We start from the raw sequence: 26,906 nt of genomic DNA, 5'->3' as shown, positions 1-26,906 counted from the left end.
TAGGCCAATGAGTGATATATGCTTCAGTAAGGTTGGCTTCGTAGGGTTCATAGCAATGGTTATCAACTGCACTGGAGAAATGGAACGTAAATCACAGAAAATAGATGTTGTGGTGGCAGCTGCAGAGAAGTACTTGGGTGTATGAGATTTGACTTCAGAAGAGTTACAGGCTGTTGAGTGGTGGTCCCATCCTCCCAGGCCACTGGCATGGTGCAGGAGCAGATATTGTCAAAGTAGTGGGTGTTTGATGAGTGTAGGGTTAGTTGGAAAGGTGTTTTTTTTTATTTCCCCTTTTCCCATTTTGTATCACAAAGTATAATGGATGTATACTATAGTCCAGTTGGGGGCGGTAATGCAACATATTGGATGCCATACGCCGTTAAACCCCACCAAAGAAGAAGGTGTTTTCCGATTGCAGCGAGTGCGAGGTCAGACGGAAAAAAGATGGCGGAAGCAGATGAGGAAATGAACTGAATCTAATGGTGGTAGAATCAAGGAGAATTAGAATATTGTCCAAAAGAATAGAAAACGGAGCACAGTAGAGTACAGTGTTGAGAAAGTCACTTCGTATCTTGTAGGAGTACGGTTTGTAAATGAGGAGCAGCTGATCGAATTACCAATCTTGAGGAATCCATTTGAGAGAGTGCTGGGTAGAGTGAAGGCTGTGAGGATCACGAGAGGCGGGCTGGTTTAAATTTTTTGTGCTTCTGAGGATCAGAAGAAACGTGTGTTGCGTCTCACCCGATTTGATAAGTTTGAAGTGTCGCGTGTGTCTCTTAGGAACAGGGCACCCCTCAAGGGGGTTATATCTGGAGTCTGGTGGGAAGTAGATGTTGAAGAGATGAAAAATATTCCTGGAGTGATTGATGCACGTCGGATGAATCGTGTGGTGAATGAAGAAAAAGTGAAGAGTCTATCTGTTCTTTTGTTTTTTGATATGGAGTCTCTCCCTATTCAAGTGCAGTTAGGGTATATTAACTACAGAGTCAGAGCATTTATCCCAAGAACTATGCAGTGTGATCATTGTAAAGCTTTTGGTCATGTTTCAAGTGTTTGCAGAAGGGAGAAGCCGAGATGTCCAAGTTGTGGAAAATATCATATTATGTGTTATAAAAGTGATGAAAATGTGACATGTTGCAATTTAGATTTACATTTTAGTCATTTAGCAGACGCTCTTATCCAGAGCGACTTACAGGAGCAATTGTGGTGGGAACCATGAAGACACGTCTTTCGAATGCCCCACAAGGGTGAAAGAGTGGCCTCCCGAGTGGCAAGTGGCGCAGTGGTCTAAGGCACTGCATCGCAGTGCTAGCTGTGCCACTAGAGATCCTGGTTTGAATCCAGGCTCTGTCGTAGCCGGCCGCGACCGGGAGACCCATGGGGCGGCGCACAATTGGCCCAGCGTCGTCCAGGGTAGGGGAGGGAATGGCCTGCAGGGATGTAGCTCAGTTGGTAGAGCATGGTGTTTGCAACGCCAGGGTTGTGGGTTCGATTCCCACGGGGGGCCGGTATGAAAAATAAAAAATAATGTATGCACTCACTAACTGTAAGTCGCTCTGGAAAAGAGCGTCTGCTAAATGACTAAAATGTAAATGTAAAGAGAATGAAGTGGGCAAAGTCAGGGCTATCCAGAGCATATCATATGCAGCAGTTGTTAAAAAGGTTGAGGGTTTGAATAGAGCACTTGAAGAGTCCATGGTGGTGGATAGGCCTTCACTGCAGGCTGCAGGGGTTGCCTTTTACCAGCAGGATCCTGACATTTTAGAAGTTAAGAAGGTGGACATTGTGGCCTTTATAGCTATGGTGATAAATGGCACTGCCAAGGTGGAGAGAAGGTCCAGGAAGATATTAATCATTGTGGAAGCGGTGGAGCGGTTCCTGGGTTTCTCGGCGAAGGAGTTACATGGAATATTGTCACAAGCCGTACCACCCTTTCAGGCCCTAGAGCATGAGAAGGGAGATATGGAGAATTGAAAGAAGGAAGAAGTGGGAGTTTTGTTTTGTCAATGTATAATTTTATTTGGGTGGATTAAGTTATCACATATGGATTTTCTTTTTACCTTGTTTTGGTGTCTTTTTAAAGATCTGTTTCTCTCTGCACTCGACTCTGGCTCCGATTTAAACACATTTTAATCAAACAGCGGTCAGGGAAATGGATCACTTCTGAGATATTAGACCTCATAAGGAAAAGAGATGGCTACCTGGCCAAATTCAGAAGGACAAATCTACAACAAGATTATGATGGTTATATTAACTGTAGAAACCAGGCAAGATACAAAATGGATAAGGCCAAATCCCAACATTACATAGACGCTGTTAATGACAATTTACATCAGCCTCATAAACTGTGGAAATGTTTTAAGGACATTGGCTCAAAAACTCTGTAGTATTGGCCTGGATATTGATTAGGTTTTATGCTATGACCAGGCAAAGGTTACAAATTATTTTAACACATTTTCTACCACTATAACCTAATCTCTGGTTAAGAAGTTACCGACCTGCTCTCGACATTATGGCCAGTCTTTCATTAACAACTTTTACCATAGCAAAGGTACCACAAATGATTTGTTTGAGCTGTGCATGGTAACAGAGTACAACGTTTCCAATCTACTATACTTAATGAGCACAAACAAAGCAACTGGGCTGGATAACCTTCCTGCAAGATTCATAAAGGATAGTGCTTGTGTCACTGCTAAAATGATAATGCATATTGTAAACCTTACAATTAGTAGTGGTACATTTCCCAATGATCTCAAAACAGCCCGGGTGGTTCCGATCCACAAGAAGAGCAGTAAAACAAATGTGGGAAACTACAGGCCTGTGTTGATCCTCAGCACCTTATCCAAAGTTGTTGAGAGATTCGTTTTTAATCAGCTTGAGGGATACCTTCTCGAGCACAAACTTCTTTATGAACTCCAATCTAGCTTTAGAACAGCTCATTCCACTGATACTTGCCTTATCCACCTTTTTGATCAAATCAAGCAGAAAAGTGAGAAGGGGAACTATACAGGTATGGTCATGTTAGACTTGCAGAAAGCTTTTGACACTGTGGACCATGATATTCTCCTGATGAAACTGAAATGCATGGGTGTAAATGATGTAGCAGTGAATTGGTTTAGGTCTTATCTGACCAACAGAACACAAGTATGTAATGTTGGTGATGTTCTGTCAGAGGACAAAGAAATATCCTGTGGAGTACCGCAGGGGTCAATTTTAGGGCCTCTTATTTCTTAAATATGTTAATGATATGCCAGATACAGTAAAGTGCAAACTCCTGCTTTATGCTGATGACTCAGCCATACTGGTATCAGGGAAGGATACAGTTTATATAGAGGAGACCCTGAGTAAGGAATTGCATTTTGTTCGATTGGTTGACTGACAATAAATTGTCGCTACATTTGGGAAAAACTGAATCGATTTTGTTTGGAACAAATCGTAGATTGCTTAGGGCTGACAAGATAAAGGTAAACTGCGCAGGCAAGGAGATTGAATCCAAAACAAGTGTAACTTATCTTGGTGTGTCCCTAGATCAATCCCTTACTGGAGACCTGATTGCTAAGATTATTTCAAAAATGGTGAACAAATTGAAATGTTTATATCGTAACACTAGATATTTTAACATCAAAGTTAAGAAACTGCTTGTCTCACCCTTGATTCAGTGTCATTTTGATTATACCTGCTCTGCTTGGTATAGTGGGCTATCAAAAAGCTGTAGGTCATGCAAAATAATGTTATCAGGTACAGTGAGGGAAAAAAGTATTTGATCCCCTGCTGATTTTGTACGTTTGCCCACTGACAAAGAAATGATCAGTCTATAATTTTAATGGTAGGTTTATTTGAACAGTGAGAGACAGAATAACAACAAAAAAATCCAGAAAAATGCATGTCAAAAATGTTATAAATTGATTTGCATTTTAATGAGGGAAATAAGTATTTGACCCCTTCTTAATCAGAAAGATTTCTGGCTCCCAGGTGTCTTTTATACTGGTAACGAGCTGAGATTAGGAGCACACTCTTAAAGGGAGTGCTCCTAATATCAGCTTGTTACCTGTATAAAAGACACCTGTCCACAGAAGCAATCAATCAATCAGATTCCAAACTCTCCACCATGGCCAAGACCAACGAGCTCTCCAAGGATGTCAGGGACAAGATTGTAGACCTACACAAGGATGGAATGGGCTACAAGACCATAGCCAAGCAGCTTGGTGAGAAGGTGACAACAGTTGGTGCGATTATTCGCAAATGGAAGAAACACAAAAGAACTGTCAATCTCCCTCGGCCTGGGGCTCCATGCAAGATCTCACCTTGTGGAGTTGCAATGTAGGAATAATCATCCCAGAACTACACGGGAGGATCTTGTCAATGATCTCAAGGCAGCTGGGACCATAGTCACCAAGAAAACAATTGGTAACACACTACGCCGTGAAGGACTGAAATCCTGCAGCGCCCGCAAGGTCCCCCTGCTCAAGAAAGCACATATACAGGGCCGTCTGAAGTTTGCTAATGAACATCTGAATGATTCAGAGGAGAACTGGCTGAAAGTGTTGTGGTCAGATGAGACCAAAATCGAGCTCTTTGGCATCAACTCAACTCGCCGTGTTTGGAGGAGGAGGAATGCTGCCTATGACCCCAAGAACACCATCCCCACCGTCAAAAATGGAGGTGGAAACATTATGCTTTGGGGGTGTTTTTCTGCTAAGGGGACAGGACAACTTCACCGCATCAAAGGGACGATGGACGGGGCCATGTACCGTCAAATCTTGGGTGAGAACCTCCTTCCCTCAGCCAGGGTATTGAAAATGGGTCGTGGATGGGTATTCCAGCATGACAATGACCCAAAACACACGGCCAAGGCAACAAAGGAGTGGCTCAAGAAGAAGCACATTAAGGTCCTGGAGTGGCCTAGCCAGTCTCCAGACCTTAATCCCATAGAAAATCTGTGGAGGGAGCTGAAGGTTCGAGTTGCCAAACGTCAGCCTCGAAACCTTAATGACATGGAGAAGATCTGCAAAGAGGAGTGGAACAAAATCCCTCCTGAGATGTGTGCAAACCTGGTGGCCAACTACAAGAAACGTCTGACCTCTGTGATTGCCAACAAGGGTTTTGCCACCAAGTACTAAGTCATGTTTTGCAGAGGGGTCAAATAGTTATTTCCCTCATTAAAATGCAAATCAATTTATAACATTTTTGACATGCGTTTTCTGGATTTTTTTGTTGTTGTTATTCTGTCTCTCACTGTTCAAATAAACCTACCATTAAAATTATAGACTGATCATGTCTTTGTCAGTGGGCAAATGCACAAAATCAGCAGGGGATCAAATACTTTTTTCCTTCACTGTATGTGCTGAATGTCCTCCTAGGACCCAAATAGGGGTACAGGAGTTCCAGGAGGTGGGCTTGTTGCCTTTGGAATCCAGAGTGGACCAACTTAAACTCAATCATATGTTTGACATCTTAAATGATCGTGCCCCAGGTTATATGAAAAACCACATTGATATGGTCTATAACCAACACAGTTATAATACCAGAGCTAGTGTTATGTCTTGTAAAATCCCAAGAGTAAACAGTATTGTGAGGAGCACATTTTTCTATACAGGCATTTGTCTATGGAATAGGCTCCCCTTGGAGATCAAGCAAAGAAAAAGTAGAAATGGCTTTAAAAAGCAGGCAAAGGTTTTCATTTGGATAAGGTTGTCTAAGTAAGAGAAACCACTCTACTGCCCTTTGTGCCCCCTACTGCTGGTCAGGTGTATTTATTTGAATGATAGGTATGATGTGCAATGAATAGATTGTTTTAATGTGACATTAATATGGTTGATTTTTAAGGTCAGGGAAAAGTGCAGTGAAGAGTGCCACTTTTTAGGATGTCAATATAAATGAATGTATTTATGATTGTTTGTAATTTTGTCTTGCCTTTTAATCATTATACGTGTTATTGTTTTTACAATCGAGGACCACTTTGGAAACAAGCGTTTTAAATAATACTTTCAAGTGATATCCTCTGGGTCCACATTGTACATTTTGTTGTATATGTCTGTTACCCAAAATAAATGTAATTCAATTCAACCCGTCCAGTTGGTCACGGCAATACACCTTTTGGGGTTGTAGTCCGCCATGAAAACCCACAGAAGAAAAAGCAGGGAAGAAACCATTTGAGTTATCCAATCTGGTGGAGAGAGTTCTGGGTAAAGTGGAAAAGATGGCGGAGGCGGTGATTAAGTGGATTGTGAATCTAATGCAGGGGTGTCAAACGTCCGGCCCGCGGGCCGGATCAGGCCCGCAAACGGGTTTAATCCGGCCCGCGAGATGATTTTGTAAAGTATAAAAATGAGCTGCAATTTTTCAATAAAAGAAACTGCTGTTCCAATTGTGTCCACTGGATGGCGCAATAGCAATTGTGTTAAGCAAGCAAGCTGTTTATACCGGGGCAGAGCAAATAGGTCAAGCAAGTGCAGCCGGTCCAGATGAGCTACTTTGTTTTGCCCGCGATATTTATTACGGCTTCTACTTTTAACATTATGTGCTTTGGCACCCTCATTGCCCCAATATGTCTCTGTCAAAAAAGAGAAAAGTGGACGCAGAGTGCAGAGTGTTCCAAGAAAAATTGTCATCCTTCTATTTATTCACGGAATTGAATGGGAAAGCTGTATGTTTGGTGTGTTCACAGCATGTTGCAGTGCTGAAAGAATATAACCTTCGTCGCCACTATGTGAGTCTTCATGCCGACAAATATGACAACTTTCAAGGACAGCGGAGAAGAGAGAAGGTGAATGAACTGTTGGTGGGTCTGAAGAAACAGCAGTCTGTGTTTACTCACAGCCGAGACATCAGTGACGCTGCAGTGAAAGCTAGCTACCTCATTGCTAATGAAATCGCAGTGGCTTCAAAACCATTTAGTGAGGGTGAATTTGTAAAAACATGCATGATGAAGGCAGCAGAGATTGTGTGCCCTGAAAAGCACCAGGCTTTTGCAAATATCAGCCTGACAAGAAACACAGTTGCAGACAGGATTTCCGATCTTTCAGTGGATTTGGACAGCCAGTTGAAGCAAAAAGTAAAGTCATTTATTGCGTTTTCGGTTGCAATTGATGAAAGCACGGACATTACAGATGTTGCACAACTGGCCATTTTCATCCGCGGAGTTGATGACACATTGACCGTCACCGAGGAGTTCGTGGAGTTGGTGCCGATGACAGATACAACGACAGCAGCTGATATTTTCACTGCACTCGTCGGCGCGCTGGACAGGGTCGGAGTGGACTGGTCCCGCGCTGTCAGCCTGGCTACAGATGGTGCGCCCTCAATTATCGGGAAAAAAGCAGGCGTTGTGACAAAGTTCAGAGAGAAAGTGCAATCTGCAAATGGAGGACGTGATTTTTGGACTTTTCACTGTATTTTGCACCAGGAGGCTTTGTGTTGCAAGTCATTAAAGATGGATAACATCATGAATAAAACAAAGCTGCGCTCAAGGCTCACGCACAAGCACTTGAATCACATCCTGAAGTTAGCTGCCACTCAGGATGTGACGCCTGATATTGATGCGCTGGTGAAAGCTAAAAGATGCCAGGTATCAGGAGTCAAATAAACTATGCAACCCCACTTAAAGTGCTGCATGAGACACCCTGATATAGTTCTGTGATCTGTGATATACTTCTGTGAATCACTGAGGCATTGTGTGTTTGTGTGTTGTTTGTCCTCAGAATTTCAAATAACTTGAAGTGTTTTATGATTAATAGTGATGTTGTGCTTTTGGATACACTGTCCTCAGGCTCCAGCTTTATGTTTATATGTTTTTATGTTGATGTGCTATTGTTTTTAATTGATTTTATTTTATTTGTATATTTAACCTATTCTTGACTCTGTGGTTCTTGCACTTGTTTGGGGAACAGGATTTCATTATTTGTATCTACATTTCTGCCTGAGAAATGACACCTTGATATAGTTCTGTGATCTGTGAAACAGTTATGTGAATCACTGAGGCATTGTGTGTTTGTGTGTTCTTTTTCTTTAGAATTTTCAAATAAACTTCAGGTGTTTTATGATTAATAGTGATGTTGTGCTTGTACTATTTTGGACACACTGTCCTCAGGCTCCAGCTTTATGTTTTATGTTGATAGTATTAAAACAAAGAAAACAATCGGAAGTTGTTGTTTTTAAGTTATATATACCATGATTTTACCGGTCTGGCCCACTTGGGAATAGATTTTCCTCCATTTGGCCCCTGAGCTAAAATGAGTTTGACACCCCTGATCTAATGGCAGTAGAATCAAGGAGGATTGGAGTATTGTTCAAAAAAATGGAAAAAGAAGCAAAGTAGGGTACAGTGCGGAGAATGTCCCTTTATATCTTGTAGTAGGAGTAAGGTTTGTTAATAAGGAGCAGCTTATCGAAATACCAATCTTGAAGAATCCATTTGAGATGTCCAAACTGGTGGAGAGAGTGATGGGTAAAGTGTAGGATGTGAGGATCACGAGAGGCGGGTTTGTTTTGATTTTTTGTACTTCTGCTGATCAGAAGGAACGTGTTCTTCTTCTTCAGTGGGGTTTATCGGCGGTTGGCATCCAACGTTATGGTGCATTACCGCCACCTACCGTACTGGAGTGTGGGCCAGAGACAGGGAGAAACTAAATCCTACCTGCCAACCCCGTTTCTCTTAAAAAAGATAACAAAATATTTGAGACTATATCTAATGACGTTCTACTCAATATACTCTTTAAACTAATTTCCTGTATCCCCTTCTCCCTCATACTAGATCTCATCCTCTCTCTTTCCCTCTGATACTGCCCACGCTGAAGCAATACATGCTCCACAGTCTCTATTTCCTGACAATAATCACACTTTCCTGATGGATGCTTTCCTATTAAATCAAATCAAATCAAATCAAATTTTATTGGTCACATACGCCGAATACAACAGGTGCAGACATTACAGTGAAATGCTTACTTACAGCCCTTAACCAACAGTGCATTTATTTTAAACAAAAAAAGTAAGAATAAAACAACAACAAAAAAAGTGTTGAGAAAAAAAGAGCAGAAGTAAAATAAAGTGACAGTAGGGAGGCTATATATACAGTAAAATAAAGTGACAGTAGGGAGGCTATATATACAGGGGGGTACCGTTGCAGAGTCAATGTGCGGGGGCACCGGCTAGTTGAGGTAGTTGAGGTAATATGTACATGTGGGTAGAGTTAAAGTGACTATGCATAAATACTTAACAGAGTAGCAGCAGCGTAAAAAGGATGGGGTGGGGGGGCAGTGCAAATAGTCCGGGTAGCCATGATTAGCTGTTCAGGAGTCTTATGGCTTGGGGGTAGAAGCTGTTGAGAAGTCTTTTGGACCTAGACTTGGCACTCCGGTACCGCTTGCCGTGCGGTAGCAGAGAGAACAGTCTATGACTAGGGTGGCTGGAGTCTTTGACAATTTTGAGGGCCTTCCTCTGACACCGCCTGGTATAGAGGTCCTGAATGGCAGGGAGCTTTGCCCTAGTGATGTACTGGGCCGTACGCACTACCCTCTGTAGTGCCTTGCGGTCAGAGGCCAAGCAGTTGCCATACCAGGCGGTGATGCAACCAGTCAGGATGCTCTCGATGGTGTAGCTGTAGAATTTTTTGAGGATCTGAGGACCCATGCCAAATCTTTTTAGTCTCCTGAGGGGGAATAGGCTTTGTCGTGCCCTCTTCACGACTGTCTTGGTGTGTTTGGACCATGATAGTTCGTTGGTGATGTGGACACCAAGGAACTTGAAGCTCTCAACCTGTTCCACTACAGCCCCGTCGATGAGAATGGGGGCGTGCTCAGTCCTCTTTTTTTTCCTGTAGTCCACAATCATCTCCTTTGTCTTGGTCACGTTGAGGGAGAGGTTGTTGTCCTGGCACCACACGGCCAGATCTCTGACCTCCTCCCTATAGGCTGTCTCATCGTTGTCGGTGATCAGGCCTACCACTGTTGTGTCGTCGGCAAACTTAATGATGGTGTTGGAGTCGTGCCTGGCCATGCAGTCATGGGTGAACAGAGAGTACAGGAGGGGACTGAGCACGCACCCCTGAGGGGCCCCCGTGTTGAGGATCAGTGTGGCAGATGTGTTGTTACCTACCCTTACCACCTGGAGGCGGCCCGTCAGGAAGTCCAGGATCCAGTTGCAGAGGGAGGTGTTTAGTCCCAGGATCCTTAGCTTAGTGATGAGCTTAGAGGGCACTATGGTGTTGAATGCTGAGCTGTAGTCAATGAATAGCATTCTCACGTAGGTGTTCCTCTTGTCCAGGTGGGAAAGGGCAGTGTGGAGTGCGATAGAGATTGCATCATCTGTGGATCTGTTGGGGCGGTATGCAAATTGGAGTGGGTCTAGGGTTTCTGGGATTATGCTGTTGATGTGAGCCATGACCAGTCTTTCAAAGCACTTCATGGCTACAGACGTCAGTGCTACGGGTCGGTAGTCATTTAGGCAGGTTATCTTAGAGTTCTTGGGCACGGGGACTATGGTGGTCTGCTTGAAACATGTTGGTATTACAGACTCAGTCAGGGACATGTTGAAAATGTCAGTGAAGACACTTGCCAGTTGGTCAGCACATGCTCGGAGTACACGTCCTGGTAATCCGTCTGGCCCTGCGGCCTTGTGAATGTTGACCTGCTTAAAAGTCTTACTCACATCGGCTACGGAGAGCGTGATCACATAGTCATCCGGAACAGCTGGTGCTCTCATGCATGCTTCAGTGTTGCTTGCCTCGAAGCGAGCATAGAAGTGGTTTAGCTCGTCTGGTAGGCTTGTGTCACTGGGCAGCTCGCGGCTGTGCTTCCCTTTGTAGTCTGTAATAGTTTTCAAACCCTGCCACATCCGACGAGCGTCAGAGCCAGTGTAGTATGATTCAATCTTAGACCTGTATTGACTCTTTGCCTGTTTGATGGTTCGTCGGAGGTCATAGCGGGATTTCTTATAAGCGTCCGGGTTAGAGTCCCGTTCCTTGAAAGCGGCAGCTCTACCCTTTAGCTCAGTGCGGATGTTTCCTGTAATCCATGGCTTCTGGTTGGGGTATGTACGTACGGTCACTGTGGGGACGACATCATCGATGCACTTATTGATGAAGCCAGTGACTGATGTGGTGTACTCCTCAATGCTGTCTGAAGAATCCCGGAACATGTTCCAGTCTGTGCTAGCAAAACAGTCCTGTAGCTTAGCATCTGCGTCATCTGACCACTTTTTTATTAACCGAATCACTGGTGCTTCCTGCTTCAGTTTTTGCTTATAAGCAGGAATCAGGAGGATAGAGTTATGGTCAGATTTGCCAAATGGAGGGCGAGGGAGAGCTTTGTATGCGTCTCTGTGTGTGGAGTAAAGGTGGTCTAGAGTTTTTTTCCCTCTGGTTGCACATTTAACATGCTGGTAGAAATTAGGTAGAACGGATTTAAGTTTCCCTGCATTAAAGTCCCCGGCCACTAGGAGCGCTGCATCTGGATGAGCGTTTTCCTGTTGATTAATGGCCTTGTACAACTCATTCAGAGCAATCTTAATGCCAGCATTGGTTTGTGGTGGTAAATAGACAGCTATGAAAAATATAGATGAAAACTCTCTTGGTAAATAGTGTGGTCTACAGCTTATCATAAGATACTCTACCTCAGGCGAGCAAAACCTCGAGACTTCCTTAGTATTTGATTTTGTGCACCAGCTGTTGTTTACAAATATACACAGACCGCCGCCCCTTGTCTTACCAGAGTCAGACGTTCTGTCCTGCCGATGTAGCGTATAGCCTGCTAGCTGAATGTTATCATTGTTGTCGTTCAGCCACGACTCCGTGAAACATAAGATATTACAGTTTTTAATGTCCCGTTGGTAGGATAACCGTAATCTTAACTCGTCCATTTTATTCTCAAAAGATTGAACGTTGGCTAGTAGGATTGATGGGAGAGGCAGTTTACTCGCTCGCCGTCGGATCCTTACAAGGCACCCGGATCTGCGTCCGCGATATCTCCGTCTCTTCCTCACGCGAATGACGGGGATCTGGGCCTTGTCGGGTGTCTGTAGGATATCCTTCGCGACCGCCTCGTTGAAGAAAAAATCTTCGTCCAATGCGAGGTGAGTAATCGCTGTCCTGATATCCAGAAGCTCTTTTTGGTTATAAGAGACGATGGCAGAAACATTATGTACAAAATAAATTACAAATAACGCGGAAAAACACACATAATAGTACAATTGGTTAGAGGGCTGTAAAACGGCAGCCATCTTCCCGGCGCTGTTCTTCTACATACACAGCCAGTCTTATTCAACTGGCTGTGTCCCACCCTTAATCTTGTAAAATAGCCTCCTCTCTTCTGTCCCTTCCTGCCGTCCTCCCCTTTCCTCTGTACTTGAAATAAATGCCTTCCCTTATTATCTCTATTCCACTGCTCCTGCCATGTCTGCACCATCACTGTATATATCAGTCTTTTTGCCTCTGCCTTGCTCAATGACACTTCAACATCAACATCCCCACTACTAAGTGCTTGTTTAGCCTATTCATCTACTGCCTCGTTCCCCTCCACCCCCACACGGGCTGGGACCCAAGTAAATCTTATCTGAATACCCATCTGCTTAATCCTGTCATGGGTTTGTAGCACCTCATAAAGCAGGTCTTGTCTGCTACGTGAGCTAAAGGACTGGAGACTCATTAACACTGCACATGAATCAGAGCAAATAACTACTCTGTCTGACTTAACTTCCTCCACCCACTGCAAGGCCAACAGTATGGCCATCAGCTCCGCTGTATATACAGCCAGATGATCTGTAATACGTTTCCTGACTTCCACCCCACATTCCTGCACTACAAATGCTGACCCAGTACGTCCTGTCCTTGGATCTGTGTAAATGGCCACAAAATCCTGATACACAGTTTCCAGACGTCTCTTAAAGAAATCAGCTGGATCAACACCCTCCCTATCTTTCTGTAGTCTCTCCAACACTTCTAGATCAACTACTGGAGGCAGGAGTAGCCATGGTTGATTTACAGGAATAACTACTGTTGGACTAAACTCCCTTCCATACAGTCCCATCTCCTTTGCCTGGGTATTACCCACCCACCCAAAGCTTGTGTTCTGTCTTCGCTCATGTTCCCAGCATGCCTGTAAAATCCCTTTCGCAGGATGAGACACCCCATGTCCTTGTAGGTTGACCCAATAATTCATTGCCAGTTGCTGTCTCCTAATCTGCAACGGCATATCCCCCATCTCCACCTGTAATGCAGCCACTGGGGACGTCCGAAACGCCCCACTACATATTCTGAGTCCTTGCCCCTGTATGACATCTAGCCATTCCAGTGAGGTCCGGGCTGCCGAAACCATATGCAATACTGCCATAGTCTATTACAGATCGGATCAATGCAACATACATGGTCTTCAATGAGGAACGCCCAGCCCCCCACTCCTTCCCCGTCAGACAGCGCATCACATTTAGCACCTTCTTACACTTTCCCACTATTTTCTCAATGTGTTCTGCCCAGGTCAGTCTAGTGTCAAAGTATACCCCAAGGAACCTGAATGCCCCCACCCTCTCCAAGTTTCTCCCATATAACCTCAAGCATACCTCATCTCCCACCTTCCTCCTGGTAAAGAACACTGTTTGAGTTTTCTCTACAGAGAACCTGAATCCCCACATTAATGCCCCACCATCAATTGCTTCCTGTACCTTCCTGACTATGTATGGCACATTTCTTCCCCTCTTCCATAAGGCACCATCATCTGTAAATAACGACCTCCCTATACCCGGCTGTACCTGAGAGTAAACATCATTGATCATGATTGAGAACAACAGAGGACTAATCATGCTCCCCTGCGGTGTACCATTATCCACCAAGTAGCTGCCTGATAAAGACTTCCCCACCCTCACCTGGATAGACCTTCCAAACAGGAAATCCTTTATCCAGTTGTACATTCTTCCTCCTACCCCCATAATATCAAGCTTGATTAACAACCCCTCCTTCCACATCATATCATACGCCTTCTCCACATCAAAAAAGACAGCTAGAACAGTCTCCCTGTTCACCTGAGCCTTCCTGACCTCTGCTTCTAAGCAGAGCACTGGATCCATATCTCCCCTACCCTTCCTGAACCCACTCTGATGTGCCGATACTAGCCTTCTGCTCTCCAGGAAGTAAGTTAGCCTCTCCGTAATCATACGTTCCATAATCTTACATACATGTGATGTTAAAGCTATTGGCTGATAGCGTGTTGGCTTCGTTGGATCCTTCCCGGGCTTCCGGATTGGTACCACTACTGCCTCCTTCCAACTGCCTGGTAGTTTCCCCTCCTCCCACACTCTGTTGTACACCAACACCTTATCCAGTACCTCATCACTAAGATGGGCCAACATAACATAGCACACCTCATCTTTCCCAGGTGAAGTTAACCCAGCCTTACCTATTGCTCTTTTCACCTCTGCCCTGGTTAAATGGTGTATTCAACGCATCATTTACATCCTCCCTCCTATCCAGCACTCCAGGATGCTCCTCTCTCGTGTTCTATTTCCCCCTCTGCCCCTCCTCTGACAGATTTGCGGAGCTATGCACTTGGACAAATGCTTTGGCCATCATCTCTGCTTTCTCCTCATCTGTTACTGCCACATCCTCCCCACTCGTCAACACTGGATAATCACACTCTATTCTGACCCCACTCATCCTCTTAATCATCCCCCACACTTCTCCCACAGGTGTCGCCCTTCCAATGGTGTCACAGAACCGATGCCAACATGACCTCTTTGCCTGACGGATAGTTCTTCTCACCATGGCCTGGGCCTGCTTATACTGAATCAGATGTTGGAAGTTATGCGTCCTTTTCAGTATTCTAAATGCCCTGTTCCTACTCCTCACCATTGCCCCACATTCCTCCGTCCACCATGGGACTGCTTTCCTCCTCCTCCTCCCTGAACTCTTAGGTATAGCCTCAGTAGCTGCCCCCACTAACGCTGTTCTCACCCAGTTATTCATACTATCCACATCCCCACTCATATCCACCCGAGCAATCACCTGCTCACTCAGTTTCTGAAACTGATCCCACTTTGCCCTTCCAAACACCCACCTGCCAACTTCATCCACTGACACCTCCTCCTCCCTCCGGCCTACTGTGCATACTATGGGGTAATGATCACTCCCTACTGTCGACTCCTCCCATACCGCCCACTCACATATTCCTGCCATCGCACTAGATACCAGAGTGAGGTCCAAGGCAGACTCTTTCCCTGTGGCTACATCAATCCTGGTCCCTCGGCCATCATTCAGGCACACCAGATCTTTATTTTCTATCAAATTTTCCATCACTTGGCCAGTTCCATCCATCCGTTTCCCCCCAAAGCGTGTTGTGGGCATTAAAATCCCCACACCACATTACCTTACTTCTTTCCTGGCCCTCCACCCTGTCCAGCATTTCTATGTCCAATATCTGACACGGATTATAGTAGTTCACTACCACTAGCACCCCTCCTCTCAGCCACACCTCCACCACCACATACTCCTGTTCAATACCTTTGCCTATCATCTTGTAGGGAATTCCTTGCATTATGAAGGTGCCACATCCCCCTCCCCCTATATCTCGGTCCCTACGAATAGACGTGCGAATAGACGTGCTATCTACCCTAACTCCACCCCTTGTTGCTTGCAATGTTTGTACATTCACTAGAACGCCTCCTCTCAAATTGTCCCTTACCTCTTTAGTGCTAACACTCACAGGCCCTCCTGTTATCACCCCTTTAATCCACTGCTTCCCTGCTTGATCAGTCCAGCTGCTCGACACCACCTTACACTTCCCTATTTGCTTCACTCCGATAGCTTTTTCCCTCTACAGAAGGAACGTGTGTTGGGCTCTCCTGATTTGAAAAGTTTGAAGTGTCGTGTGTGTCTCTTCGGACCAGGGCACCAGTCAAGGGGGTAATATCTGGCATCTCGTGGGAAGTTGATATTAAAGAGATGAAAAATATTCCTGGAGTGATTGATGCACGTCGGATGAATCGAGTGGTGAATGATGAAAAGGTTTATCTGTTCTTTTGTTTTTTGATATGGAGTCCCTACTCTCCCTACTCAAGTGCAGTTGGGGTATATAAACTACAAAGTCAGAGCATTTATCCCAAGACCAATGCAGTGTGATCACTGTAAAGCTTTTGGTCAAGTGTCAAGGGTTTGCAGAAGGGAGAAACCGAGATGTCCAAGTTGTGGAAAATATAATTTAATGTGTTATTAAATTGATGAAAAAGTAAAATGTTGCAATTGTGGTGGGAACCATGAAGCCACGTTTTTTGAATGCCCCACAAGGGTGAAAGAAAATGAGGTGGCCAAAGTTAGGGTTGTACAGAGCATTTCATATGCAGCAGCGGTTAAAAGGGTTGAGGGTTTGAATGGTGCTCCTGAAGAGTCCATGGTGGTGGATAGGCCTTCAATGCAAGCTGCAGGGGTTGCCTTTCACCAAGATGATCCTGACATTTTTAAAGGTTAAAAAGGTGGATTTTGTGGCCTTTATCGCAATGATGATTAATGGCACTGCCAAGGTGGAGAAAAGATCTAGGAAGATAGAAATCATTGTGGTTGCGGCGGAACGCTTCCTGGGGCTCAAAGATTTCTCGACAAAACAGTTGGAATATTGTCAAAAGCCGTACCACCATCTCAGGCCCTAGAGACTGAGAAAGGAGATATGGAGATTTAAAAGAAGGAAGAAATGGGAGTTTTGTTTTGTCAATGTACTATTTTATTTGGGTGGATTTAGTTCGTTTCCCTATTATGTATGGTTTTTCTTTTGTTACATGGAATATTGGCAAAAGCCGTATCACTCTCTCAGGTCCTAGAGCCGGAGAAGGGAGATATGGAGAACTAAAAGTATGAAGAAATGGGAGTTTTGTTTGTTTTGGAAATGTACAATTTTTATTAGGGTGGAGTAAGTTAGTATCACTATTAAGTATGGATTTATTTTTTATTTTAAATATTTTGTGGTTTCAAAACGTCCAGTTGGTGGCGGCAATTCAACTTTTGGATGTAGTCCGCCATAAAACCCACAGAAGAAGAATACGTTTTCTGATGACGACCTACTGTGCGACAACGAAAAAGCTACATTTGGAATGGCCAGTCTGACAGGGAATATTTTGCCAATTTGTTAGGGTCTTAGATGGTAATTTTCGATTAAAAACAATAGTTAGCTAATGTGTGTGTGAAGTATTACATGCATGAGACTGGTAAGCTTTACTTTCCCGTAGTACGTGCGTATATTTGAACATTAGTTAGCTAGTAGTTACAACCAGGCTAGCCAGGCAGCATTGTCGAAGACACTCAGCATTCAGTTTACAACAGAAGCAAAAACACACGACCAATGTCCAGCGACACTTTCAAAGATTTGACACGGTCCCGGGAGAACAATGTTGTCACTGAGAATAAGGATGTATATATCGGTAATAACGGAGAAACAGAGACTCTCTCAAAAAACCAGAGGAAGAAGCTTATGAGGCACCAGAAATGGGAGGAGGAGAGGAACCTTCGCAAGTAAGTAACGTTAGCTAGCTAGTTTGCCTGGAAATTTGCGTTTGAATCAGAAAGGTTTCCTCTCACGACCTCTACAAACCAGAATCTTTAATAAAATGATATTTTAACTTACTTTATTGGTTGTCTGTGCGGTTGGTCATTTGCAGGTAGGCATGTGAGACAATATATCCACAGGAAAGTATAATTAAATCAACTTTTCAAAGCAACAGTAGTGGGTTCAGATTTCTATCACCTGAAGAATGCACACAAGATGAAAGTACATGCACGCCATGCATTTATACCTCAGTGATGCATACTTGCTGAGCTCCTGCACATATTTACATGGTCCTGTTCATGCTTCAGGTGATAGAAATCTGAATTCACTACCAGCGCTGTGATAAGGTGATTTAATTATACTTTCCTGTGGATATATTGTCTCGCATTCCTACTGTCAAAAGGACCAACAGTTGTAACAACTGGTAGAGTATGTTTAAATGTCATTTTATTCAGCATGCTGGCTTGTAGAGGTTGTGAGAGGAAACTTTATTGGCAAGTAGCTAGTTAACTAGCTAGGTATACTGTGTTTCACATTAAGTTATGTTTTCAATTTCAAATGCCCTCTGTATTCACTTAGGCTACTTCTTAGTGATTATGTACATATTGGGCTATTATTAACTCAGCAGTATGACATCATCATACTACTTCCTGCTTACAAACTACAACAACAACAACATAATTCAAATCTACCAAGATTGCCACTATTGACTTATGGCAAGTTGTGCCTTGAAACATGCCCAAATGACAAATTGGAATGTTGTTGTTGATATCCATAAGCAGAAAGCACCATTTTGTGTATGATGATCATGTATTGTCTTTCCTTTTTAAGTTCAGTTTGACTAACTTTGTACATGGTGCGTTCTTCACAGGCAGAAGCGGAAGGAGAAGAGGCAGAAGAGGAGCCTTGAGAGGAAGACCCAGGGGGAGGAGGGAGGGGAGTTTGTGGCTGGCCGGAAGCGTTTGAGGAAAGAGGTGAAGCCCAGCAGCTCCCTGAGACTGGTGATAGACTGCAGCTTCGACAACCTCATGATGTTTAAGGTACGTAGGCTGTCAGGGCCCCCATGGTCAGTAGGGCACAACGTAGTGGAATGTTCAGATATAAATATATTGTGTAGAACAACATTCATCTCAGACATGTAGAGTAACGAATCACGTCAGTTCTATTCATGGCATTTCCGTCTGACTGCAATGTTCCGTGTAAATACAAGATGGCACAGTATTGAAACCTGTGTTTCATGCTTTTTGTATTGTTTCCCCTGTGAAGGATGTTAGGAAGCTCCATAAGCAAATCCAGAGATGCTATGCAGTGAACAGACGAGCGGTGCACCCTGTTCAGGTGAGTCTACCTGCCCCACAGGACCCCCTGCATCATCTGTTGCAGAATCATCCATCATCCACCGCTGAACTCAAGTGATTCAAGACTCATTCATCTTAGTGCTGTATTTTCTCTCTTCATCTCCCAGTTTTATCTAACCAGCCTTGGTGGACAGCTGAAGCAAAACATGGATAAGACTGATGAAGGATGGGTTAACTGGAAGGTGAGTGTACCCTGTCTGTTAGTTTGGATATGCACTGCAAATGCCTGTTGAAATTACTAATGGAAATAGTTAGGGGGGGGGGGGGGGGGGGTTCACAGATACACTGCACATGTTACACTGTTTTTCAGAAGATGGGGAAAGGACTTGAGGGGTATACATATAGATGGGGAGTAATGTATGCCTCAATGTCTCGTGGGGGTTTCCATATTTAAAGCTCTGGCAAAAGGTAGGCAAGACTTGTCTGGTGGAACAACATATCTTGTCAGTGTTTTGAGCTGGGTGCAACTGGATGCATTCACAAGTCAACACCTCTCCCAAACACATTCCAACATTTTCCATCAGATGCCAACTATTATCATTTTTGTGGGGGATATTACCCGTTAAATACCCCACTACTCAGCGACGCAATCTGAGTGGTTCAAAAGGGCTGTAAGTGAAGAAGGAAGAGTAATGTGTCATTAGGCAGTGGGTCTTATGTAGGTGAGGAGGAAAGGTGGCAAATTACATTAACACCTGGTACCTTTTGTGTGTGTGTCTGTGTGTGTCCGGGGCAGGATATAACAGTGAAAACAGAAGCGTACCATGAGGTCGTGGCCAAGGAGGAGCTGGTGTACCTGACCTCTGACTCTCCCAACGTTCTGACGGAGCTGGACGATACCAAGGCCTACGTCATAGGAGGCCTGGTGGATCACAACCACCACAAGGTCAGGACTACAGAATGACCTAGAACATTTAGAAGATTCCTTTATGGTCTATTGTCACAGGACACCGAGATGAGTATTTTTTTAACTCAACATGTTGGGTATGTTAAGCAGCAAGTCAAGACAACCAATTCCAAATCGACCCCCTACCCCTAGACACTTCACCTACATCTGAGCCATTTAAATGGGAGCCCTCTTCAGGTCCCATTTATGTCAGTCATTGGGGAGCATTATGTCTGACCTTTTACCTTGTCCTGTAGGGCATCACCTTTGAGCGGGCTCAGGAGCTGGGGATCAACCACGCACAGCTCCCACTGAACAGCTTCGTCAAGATGAACAGCCGCAAAGTGCTGGCGGTCAACCACGGTGAGGAACTATCCTAATGATTTACACCTCAAGATAGGACACCACCTCCATTTACTGTAGCCTGTTCATGTAGTTTGTAGCATTGACAGACTTATGAAATGTGAATAAAAGCATGAGTGGTATGTGATAGAATTAATGTGATAAGGGTTTTTCAATATTCATTTATGAATGTATAACCGTGTTTGTGTGTGTGCATGTTCCCTGCCACAGTGTTTGAGATCATGCTGGTGTACCTGGAGAAGGGGGACTGGCAGGAGGCCTTCTTTACCGTCCTGCCTCTAAGGAAAGGGGCCATTCCCCTGGGCCAAGAGGGAACAGCCACGGAAGACAAGGAGGAAGAGGAGGAGGATTCTGACAGAGACTCAGACACAGCAGAGACAGTCACACATAACACCACGAACACACAGGACCAACAGGAGAAAGTACAGGGAGGACAGGACACGTTGCAGTTGAAAGAGGCCCCCAAAGAGCAGACTGCAGCATAGCCCCCAATGCTACCATGTTCTTCTGGGTCTTAATATAAATTGTTATCGGTTGCAAAGTGGTTGATTTAGTGAATTGCAAGTTTGAGTTCTGTATGTTTTGATTGCAGAATTATAGTCATTTTTAGTCTGTGTTTTGTTATCAGATTTATGCTTTATTTAATGGAAGATATTTGACTTGGAGTGCATATATTAAGTAAACAATTCACACGTTTGCTTGTTATACCTTCTGACCTGTTATTGGTGCTCTGCAGCAAGTCTTATTATGCTTTTCATTAAATGTAAAAACATTTTTACTTACACAGTCTGGTATTACTAGTATAAAATTGGGTCTCTGTATGTAAAATAACATAAAACTGTTAAACAATCTATGTGAAATTAAAGTTGCCTGGTAATTCATCCAAACATTGGAGCACTGTAAATGTAATGGGTAATTCTGCAGGAGAATCACTGCACCAGTAGTCTATAGTAGGGACTAATGCGCTCTTGTGGCCAAGGAAAGATGATACATCTAAAATAATCTGGTTGAAACCGGAAGTTTCAGACACCATGGAAACACATGCTGACCTGTGCTGCTTCTGCTTGCACTGTTAGCTAAGTATATCTGGCCTGAGAAACTACGTTACTAGCTAACTGCATTAGCATCTAGCTAACATGAAATTAATAGAAAGCAGTGAAAGTGGTAGTTGAATTACAGCTCAGGGTGGTAAGAATTTTTTGTTAATACAACTAGCTGCTTCCCAATAGTTTACTTTTGTGAGGAGCGTTGTTTACAGTGTTGCATCTAGCTAACGTTACCTGGAAACTAGCCCGTCCATTTAGCACTAATGCCTTGGGTTCTCGAGAGCAACCTGGAAACTAAACTCAACTGTCTATGTTCCAACACATGCATATCTAGCAAGTTTGTAAGTTTTCATGCAAGATATGCATAACGATAATGACATTGTTGATATACTTGTGGGATCCATCCACAGTGTTTAATTTTACCGGACGTTATCATTTTGATTAGCCTTGAGTGTACTGTACTGGCACTACTGCCTCTGCGATGAGGCCAGGGCTTTTATGGCACAGGTGTTCATCATCATTGGAGAGTTATGGTTTAAGCTCCAATTTGGAACTTCCTTTTCAATTGCTACATTAGCAATGGTGAACATACATCCTAACTGTTCGCAAAGCCGATGTCTTGACACCATAACCAGTTATTCAATATAATGAGGTATTTCAGGTATCATGCCCTGGTGTGCATTTGCCAGCTAAGGATGACATCTACCTCAGTGTGTGCTTCATGGGCCAATACCGCAAATTGGAGTGTCTCCCCCCTGTCTTCCCACTCCTGTTTCAAGAGAAGATGGCTCAATGTGACATGTCTCTTCCTGATCATTCTAAACCAAGGGTGGCCAACCAACTCTTCTGGAGAGCTATCAGGTGTGCATGCTTTTGTTCCAGCCCAGCTCTTGCACAGTAGATAATAACTACACAGCTGTTCATCAACAGGCTTGATTTGCTGACTCCGGTGGGTTTGAGCAGGGCTGGAACAAAAGCCTGTATGCCCTGTAGCGCTCTTGGATGCCAGGAGGTTTGGCACCATGCAGCTGTCCCATACACTAGTAACAGAAATCCTAAAATGTGTATGAACAAGATTTTCTAAATGAGATTTGTTCAGTTTCTCTTCACATTCAGGTGTTCCACTATGCTGTTGGCCCAGGAGATGTTGCACAGATGCTGGAATGTAAGTTCTATTTTATATACCTATACCTGTAGACAAGCCTATTTGATTAATTTTGCTACTACAATGTTAGATATTGTATGCTCATATTCAACTACTTTTTGTTTGCTTCTTTTTCCCTAGGTGAAACTGTCAAAGTTGAATTGGTAAGTTACATTTACATTTTTACATTACATTTTAGTCATTTAGCAGACACTCTTATCCAGAGTGCATACATCATTTTTTTATTTTTCATACTGGCCCCCCGTGGGAATCAAACCCACAACCCTGGTGTTGCAAACGCCATGCTCTACCAACTGAGCTACATCCCTGCCAGCCATTCCCTCCCCTACCCTGGACGACGCTGGGCCAATTGTGCGCCGCCCCATGGGTCTCCCGGTCGTGGCCGGCTACGACAGAGCCTGGATTCGAACCAAGATGGCACAGCTAGCACTGCGATGCAGTGCCTTAGACCACTGGGCCACTCGGGTCTAAAATTTAGAAGACAAATTACAGCACCTTGGAAAATCAACTGTACCAATTCAACTTTGACGGTTTCACCTAGGGAAAAAGAAGCAAACAAATTCGATTTAATGTTAAGAAATGTCCAACAACTGGCTAAGTGTTTTAACATAAATCAAACATGGTAGCCTAAAACACAATAAGCAAGTTGATCATATATGACAATATGCCATTTACAAGCAACTTACAGTGAGTGCATACATTTTAGTATACTGGATGACCCCAGCGAGAATTCAACCCATTGCTCTTGCATTGTGAGCGCTAAGTTCTTACCAACTGAGCCACAATGATTGACCACTGTGTGCTTTGCTGTAGTGGGGAAGGCCCTGGCCTGCTTTGAGTCGGACGCCAGAAGCTTCCTATTCCCAGAACCCAAACTGGTTCCTTCCTTCTCTGGATTGGCCAGAGAGGTTCTCATGACACGATCCATTAGCTTCCCTGTAAGTAGGAGCCTTTTACACCACAGAGCTTACATCATCACTATAGAGATCTAGGCTATAGTCCCGCTACATTATTTAGTGGCCTGTAGTCTGTATCTATAGATTGGAATGTCCGCAGTGCAAGGTGTTCTACATTGGACGGACAAAGAGACGCCTTCAAGACCGCTTAGCGGAACACAAGTACGCCATACGGGTAGGCAATGAAGACTACCCCATGGCAAGGCACTACAAGTCCTTACACCATAGTAACCCTGCCTCCCTACAAGCTATGGGTATTGATCATATTCCGGCCTCTATTAGAAAAGGGGACCGTCTGAAACAGTTAAACCAAAGGGAACGTTTTTGGATTTACAAACTACAGGCCACTAAATACCCTGGTTTAAATGAAGATATGGATTTCTCACCCTTCCTGTAGGGTTGTGATGGGTCCATTTGCTGCCATCTAGTGGACATTGTGCTCATTTGCCCTCAGCTATGTTTAGACTGTTGTTGTTCATGTTTTGCTGGTTTCTAGTGTACTATGGAATATATTGCTTTCTTATTTTTGACACTTTTCCAAGTCATATTTAAGGTTAGTGTTCTGATACTTCTAACTTGGAGTTGTATTTGTATGATAACATAGTTACAGTATTTCACCTGTTAATGTGTATAGTATTGCTTACTAGGTGTGTCCAATCAACTTTGTAACCACTCCCTCTTCAAATTAGGGCTAATTGGAAAAGCTGTTCAAAAGAGGACATTGTATTATTTCTTTGTACTCCCTGACGAAGGCCATGCAGCCGAAACGCGTCGGATAAAAAATAATAATCTTGTTTCTATTGAACATGCCATACTAATAAAGGCATTTTAATTAATTATATGAAGAGTGCCTTGGTCCTCCTTTCTTTTTGATGACCAATTCACCCCTTTTACCAAAGAGCACCTTCTGTCTACCAACATTTACTATTGTGTACCTTAGTAGCGCTTCCCTTCCTCCTCTTTCTACTAGAATACAATTTATGTTGACGCATTAAGCTGCTCTTCTAACTAGTGGATTGGGCCACTACCCATTCAATCATCTTCCCCAGGGTATTGCTCCAAGGTCAGAGTTCTCCACCAGAACAACATCAGTGAGTGCTCTGCAAACGCCGAGGTCAACCACACCCATCTCAGTTCTCCAGTGGTAATGTTTTCACTACATCATCAGCACTTCTATCACTCTCCATAGACTTTATTGTCCCGTACCCTAGCACAAGGTGTCTCTGGGCCAAGGTAGGAGCTGTATGCCTATATGCAGAATTTAATTTCAACCACTTATTCCCATTGGACCAAGGACCAAGATTGAAAAACACTGAGCTCAGAGGAGGCTGCTGGGAGGAGCTTTAGGAGGACAGGCTCATTGTAATGGCTGGAATAAATGGAATGGAGTCAAACATGTGGTTTCCGTAATAGTTTGCTATTTTCTTGTCTTCATTCGTTTGCTCACAGAGGACAGTGGTGCCAGAGAAACACACTAAAAGGTTCCGAAATGGGCATTGAGGAGGAGTTTGGGATGGTGCCCGATGGGCACCAGCGAAGCCCAGGTCGCGCTCCCTCTCCCCGTACAAATCCAGCCAGATGGACGGTTGTCATGGAAACATGGGTTAACTGGCACAGCTCAGTTTGGGTTCAAGCTGGGATATAGATGAGGAGTTTTTATCCTGCCATGTGAGTATATTTGACTTCTAGTGGTGTGAGCTGTCATGATGACAGTATGACATCTGCCAGCGAGTCAGCGACAAGTCACCAGGCTCAAGTGTTAAGTACATACATAGTTGTATTGATGTGTGTTTGTGTTATTTTATTTTGTTTGTGTGTGTGCGTGTCTATGTGTGTGTGTGTGTGTGTGTGTGTGGCATTACAGCCAGCAGGTGGCAGAGAATAGCTCACTGTTATTTGTAGTGATGAGGAATATTCCCAGATGCATTTTTATCCTCGGCCCTGCTCAGTCATGTAAATTAGTAATGATTTCCTGAACTGTACATAACACGCTGTTATTGAGATGATGACATTGTTGATAAAGGAAATAGGACATTGAACTCAACTAATAAGCTAAGATTAGATAGTACTTTATCAATCCCCTAAAGACTAATTTTGATTGCACAAGCTAATACATACTACAACAACAAAAACAACAACAATAATAATTAGACAATAAAACACAACAAAGGACACGCAGACAGTAAAAGCAGCACATCATCAATTCATGTAAAAGACTAGTGTCCACCTCTGGACACCAGTTCCAAATAAAACAAAACCATTCATTCCATTTGGCAAATAGGGTTATTTCAGGCTTTGGCCTCCCAACTCAATCAAATTGGTTCATTTTATGTATACCCCTTCAAGTGACGTGTATCGGACTGATACTTAGTAGCATGTCATGTTTTGTTAACCATCTGCTTTGCTGTGTTCTCCTCCTGTCCCTAGAAGAGGGACCCTTGGCTCGGTACTGGCAACTCCCCCACACCTCCCCTGTCATGGCCAGACGCACCCTGACCAACGGCTCCTCTCCTCGTCTCCCACACTCCCCATCCTCTGACAATCTCCTGTACTTCCCCCCCCAGGTCCAAGCCAGCAATGTTCCTTGGCTAACAAAGGGGGTCCCCCACCCCTACACCCGTACCCATCCCTTCCATGCTTTGGGGCTCCTACATGGAAAGCTAGAGCCAAAATGGGTACGTCTAGCCTACTTGACTTAACGTAAGCCCTTGGCTCCTATAAGGAGCATATGCCATTGACGAATGTCCTCCATGTCACTTGGTTCGGGGCAAGTTTTTACCAGGTGGCACCAGTTGAGGCCTGGCCTGACCCTATCCTGATTCTTATCTCTATTTCTATGGCCAGGTCATGCCCAAGTTCCCAGGGCACATGGGAGGAGGTCCAACACCTATCACCCCAAGAGCAGTGCACAGACTCTCCCATGTGAGTAGCACGCACACCACTATCATCTGCAGTGGGTGGATAGGAATCCATATCAGTAATCACAAGAGCAATTGACCCCAATTCTACCTTGACAAGATTGTAACTTAAATTGGCCCAGTTACATTCTCAACATTGTTTTTTTGAGGCTATTTTTACTGTCATTGAGCTTGCCTGGCACAATGGAACCAATAGCATAGTTGTAAACCTGCAAACCACACCCATCTGGCACTCCAGGCAGGCTAGAGCAAATGCTAAAAGTATAGCCTAGTATTTAAACTCAGGTCTGCAGTCATGCCTGATCCCTAAACTTTGTTTGGAAGCCAATTTTCTGACAATGTCATAACTTGCCTCATCCTCTGATCACATCACCCTAATTTTATTAAAAGTATTAGCAATTCCCCAAAAGTTTTGTAAAGTGTCCGGCCACCGTAGAGTTTGGTATGGACAGGAGGATACACCAAATATAAATGCGGAATTGATCATGGGGGGACCTTGAACTCCAGCAGAAAGACAGAAATGAATGTTGTCATATGCAGGTTCCACTGCTCCCTCTCCCCCCTCACCCTTTCCCTTTCTTGTCCCTTTATCTTTCTTTGTCATCTGTCTCTCTCTTCTCTCTGGCTGTTGTGTGATGTAGTAGCCCAGATCTGTTTTTGTTTAGTCTTGCCAACTCATTGACAATGACACACAGTACCAG

At 44.0% G+C, this 26,906-nt stretch overlaps 1 protein-coding gene and 1 pseudogene across 2 annotated transcripts; both read left to right on the top strand.

Moving 5' to 3' along the window:
- Positions 1-17,019: 17,019 nt before the first annotated feature.
- Positions 17,020-21,014, top strand: trmt10a (tRNA methyltransferase 10A). Its single transcript, XM_084155938.1, has 7 exons — positions 17,020-17,479; positions 18,385-18,553; positions 18,780-18,851; positions 18,979-19,053; positions 19,608-19,757; positions 20,015-20,120; positions 20,331-21,014. The coding sequence occupies exons 1-7, from the start codon at positions 17,310-17,312 to the stop codon at positions 20,603-20,605; spliced, it is 1,017 nt and encodes a 338-aa protein (XP_084012064.1). The 5' UTR covers positions 17,020-17,309; the 3' UTR covers positions 20,606-21,014.
- Positions 21,015-21,833: 819 nt separating this feature from the next.
- LOC311112988 lies at positions 21,834-26,452 on the top strand (annotated as a pseudogene). Its single transcript has 9 exons — positions 21,834-21,960; positions 22,266-22,331; positions 22,452-22,478; positions 23,145-23,269; positions 24,337-24,431; positions 24,737-24,955; positions 25,715-25,962; positions 26,132-26,209; positions 26,444-26,452. The product of its transcript is annotated as an uncharacterized misc_RNA (transcript).
- The last annotated feature ends 454 nt before the right edge of the window (positions 26,453-26,906 follow it).

This window comes from Coregonus lavaretus, assembly GCF_964263955.1.
Source record: "Coregonus lavaretus genome assembly, chromosome: 39".
Classification (NCBI taxonomy): domain Eukaryota; kingdom Metazoa; phylum Chordata; class Actinopteri; order Salmoniformes; family Salmonidae; genus Coregonus; species Coregonus lavaretus.
Note: the sequence above shows the minus strand (reverse complement) of the source record. Positions and strands in the feature narration are given on the sequence as shown.

Excerpts from the sequence above, each read along its gene's own strand:
- trmt10a (XM_084155938.1), top strand. The coding sequence starts at position 17,310 with ATGTCCAGCGACACTTTCAAAGATTTGACACGGTCCCGGGAGAACAAT. Across the intron at positions 18,554-18,779 it reads ACAACCTCATGATGTTTAAG|GATGTTAGGAAGCTCCATAA; the intron begins GTACGTAGGCTG and ends TCCCCTGTGAAG. Across the intron at positions 20,121-20,330 it reads AGTGCTGGCGGTCAACCACG|TGTTTGAGATCATGCTGGTG; the intron begins GTGAGGAACTAT and ends TCCCTGCCACAG.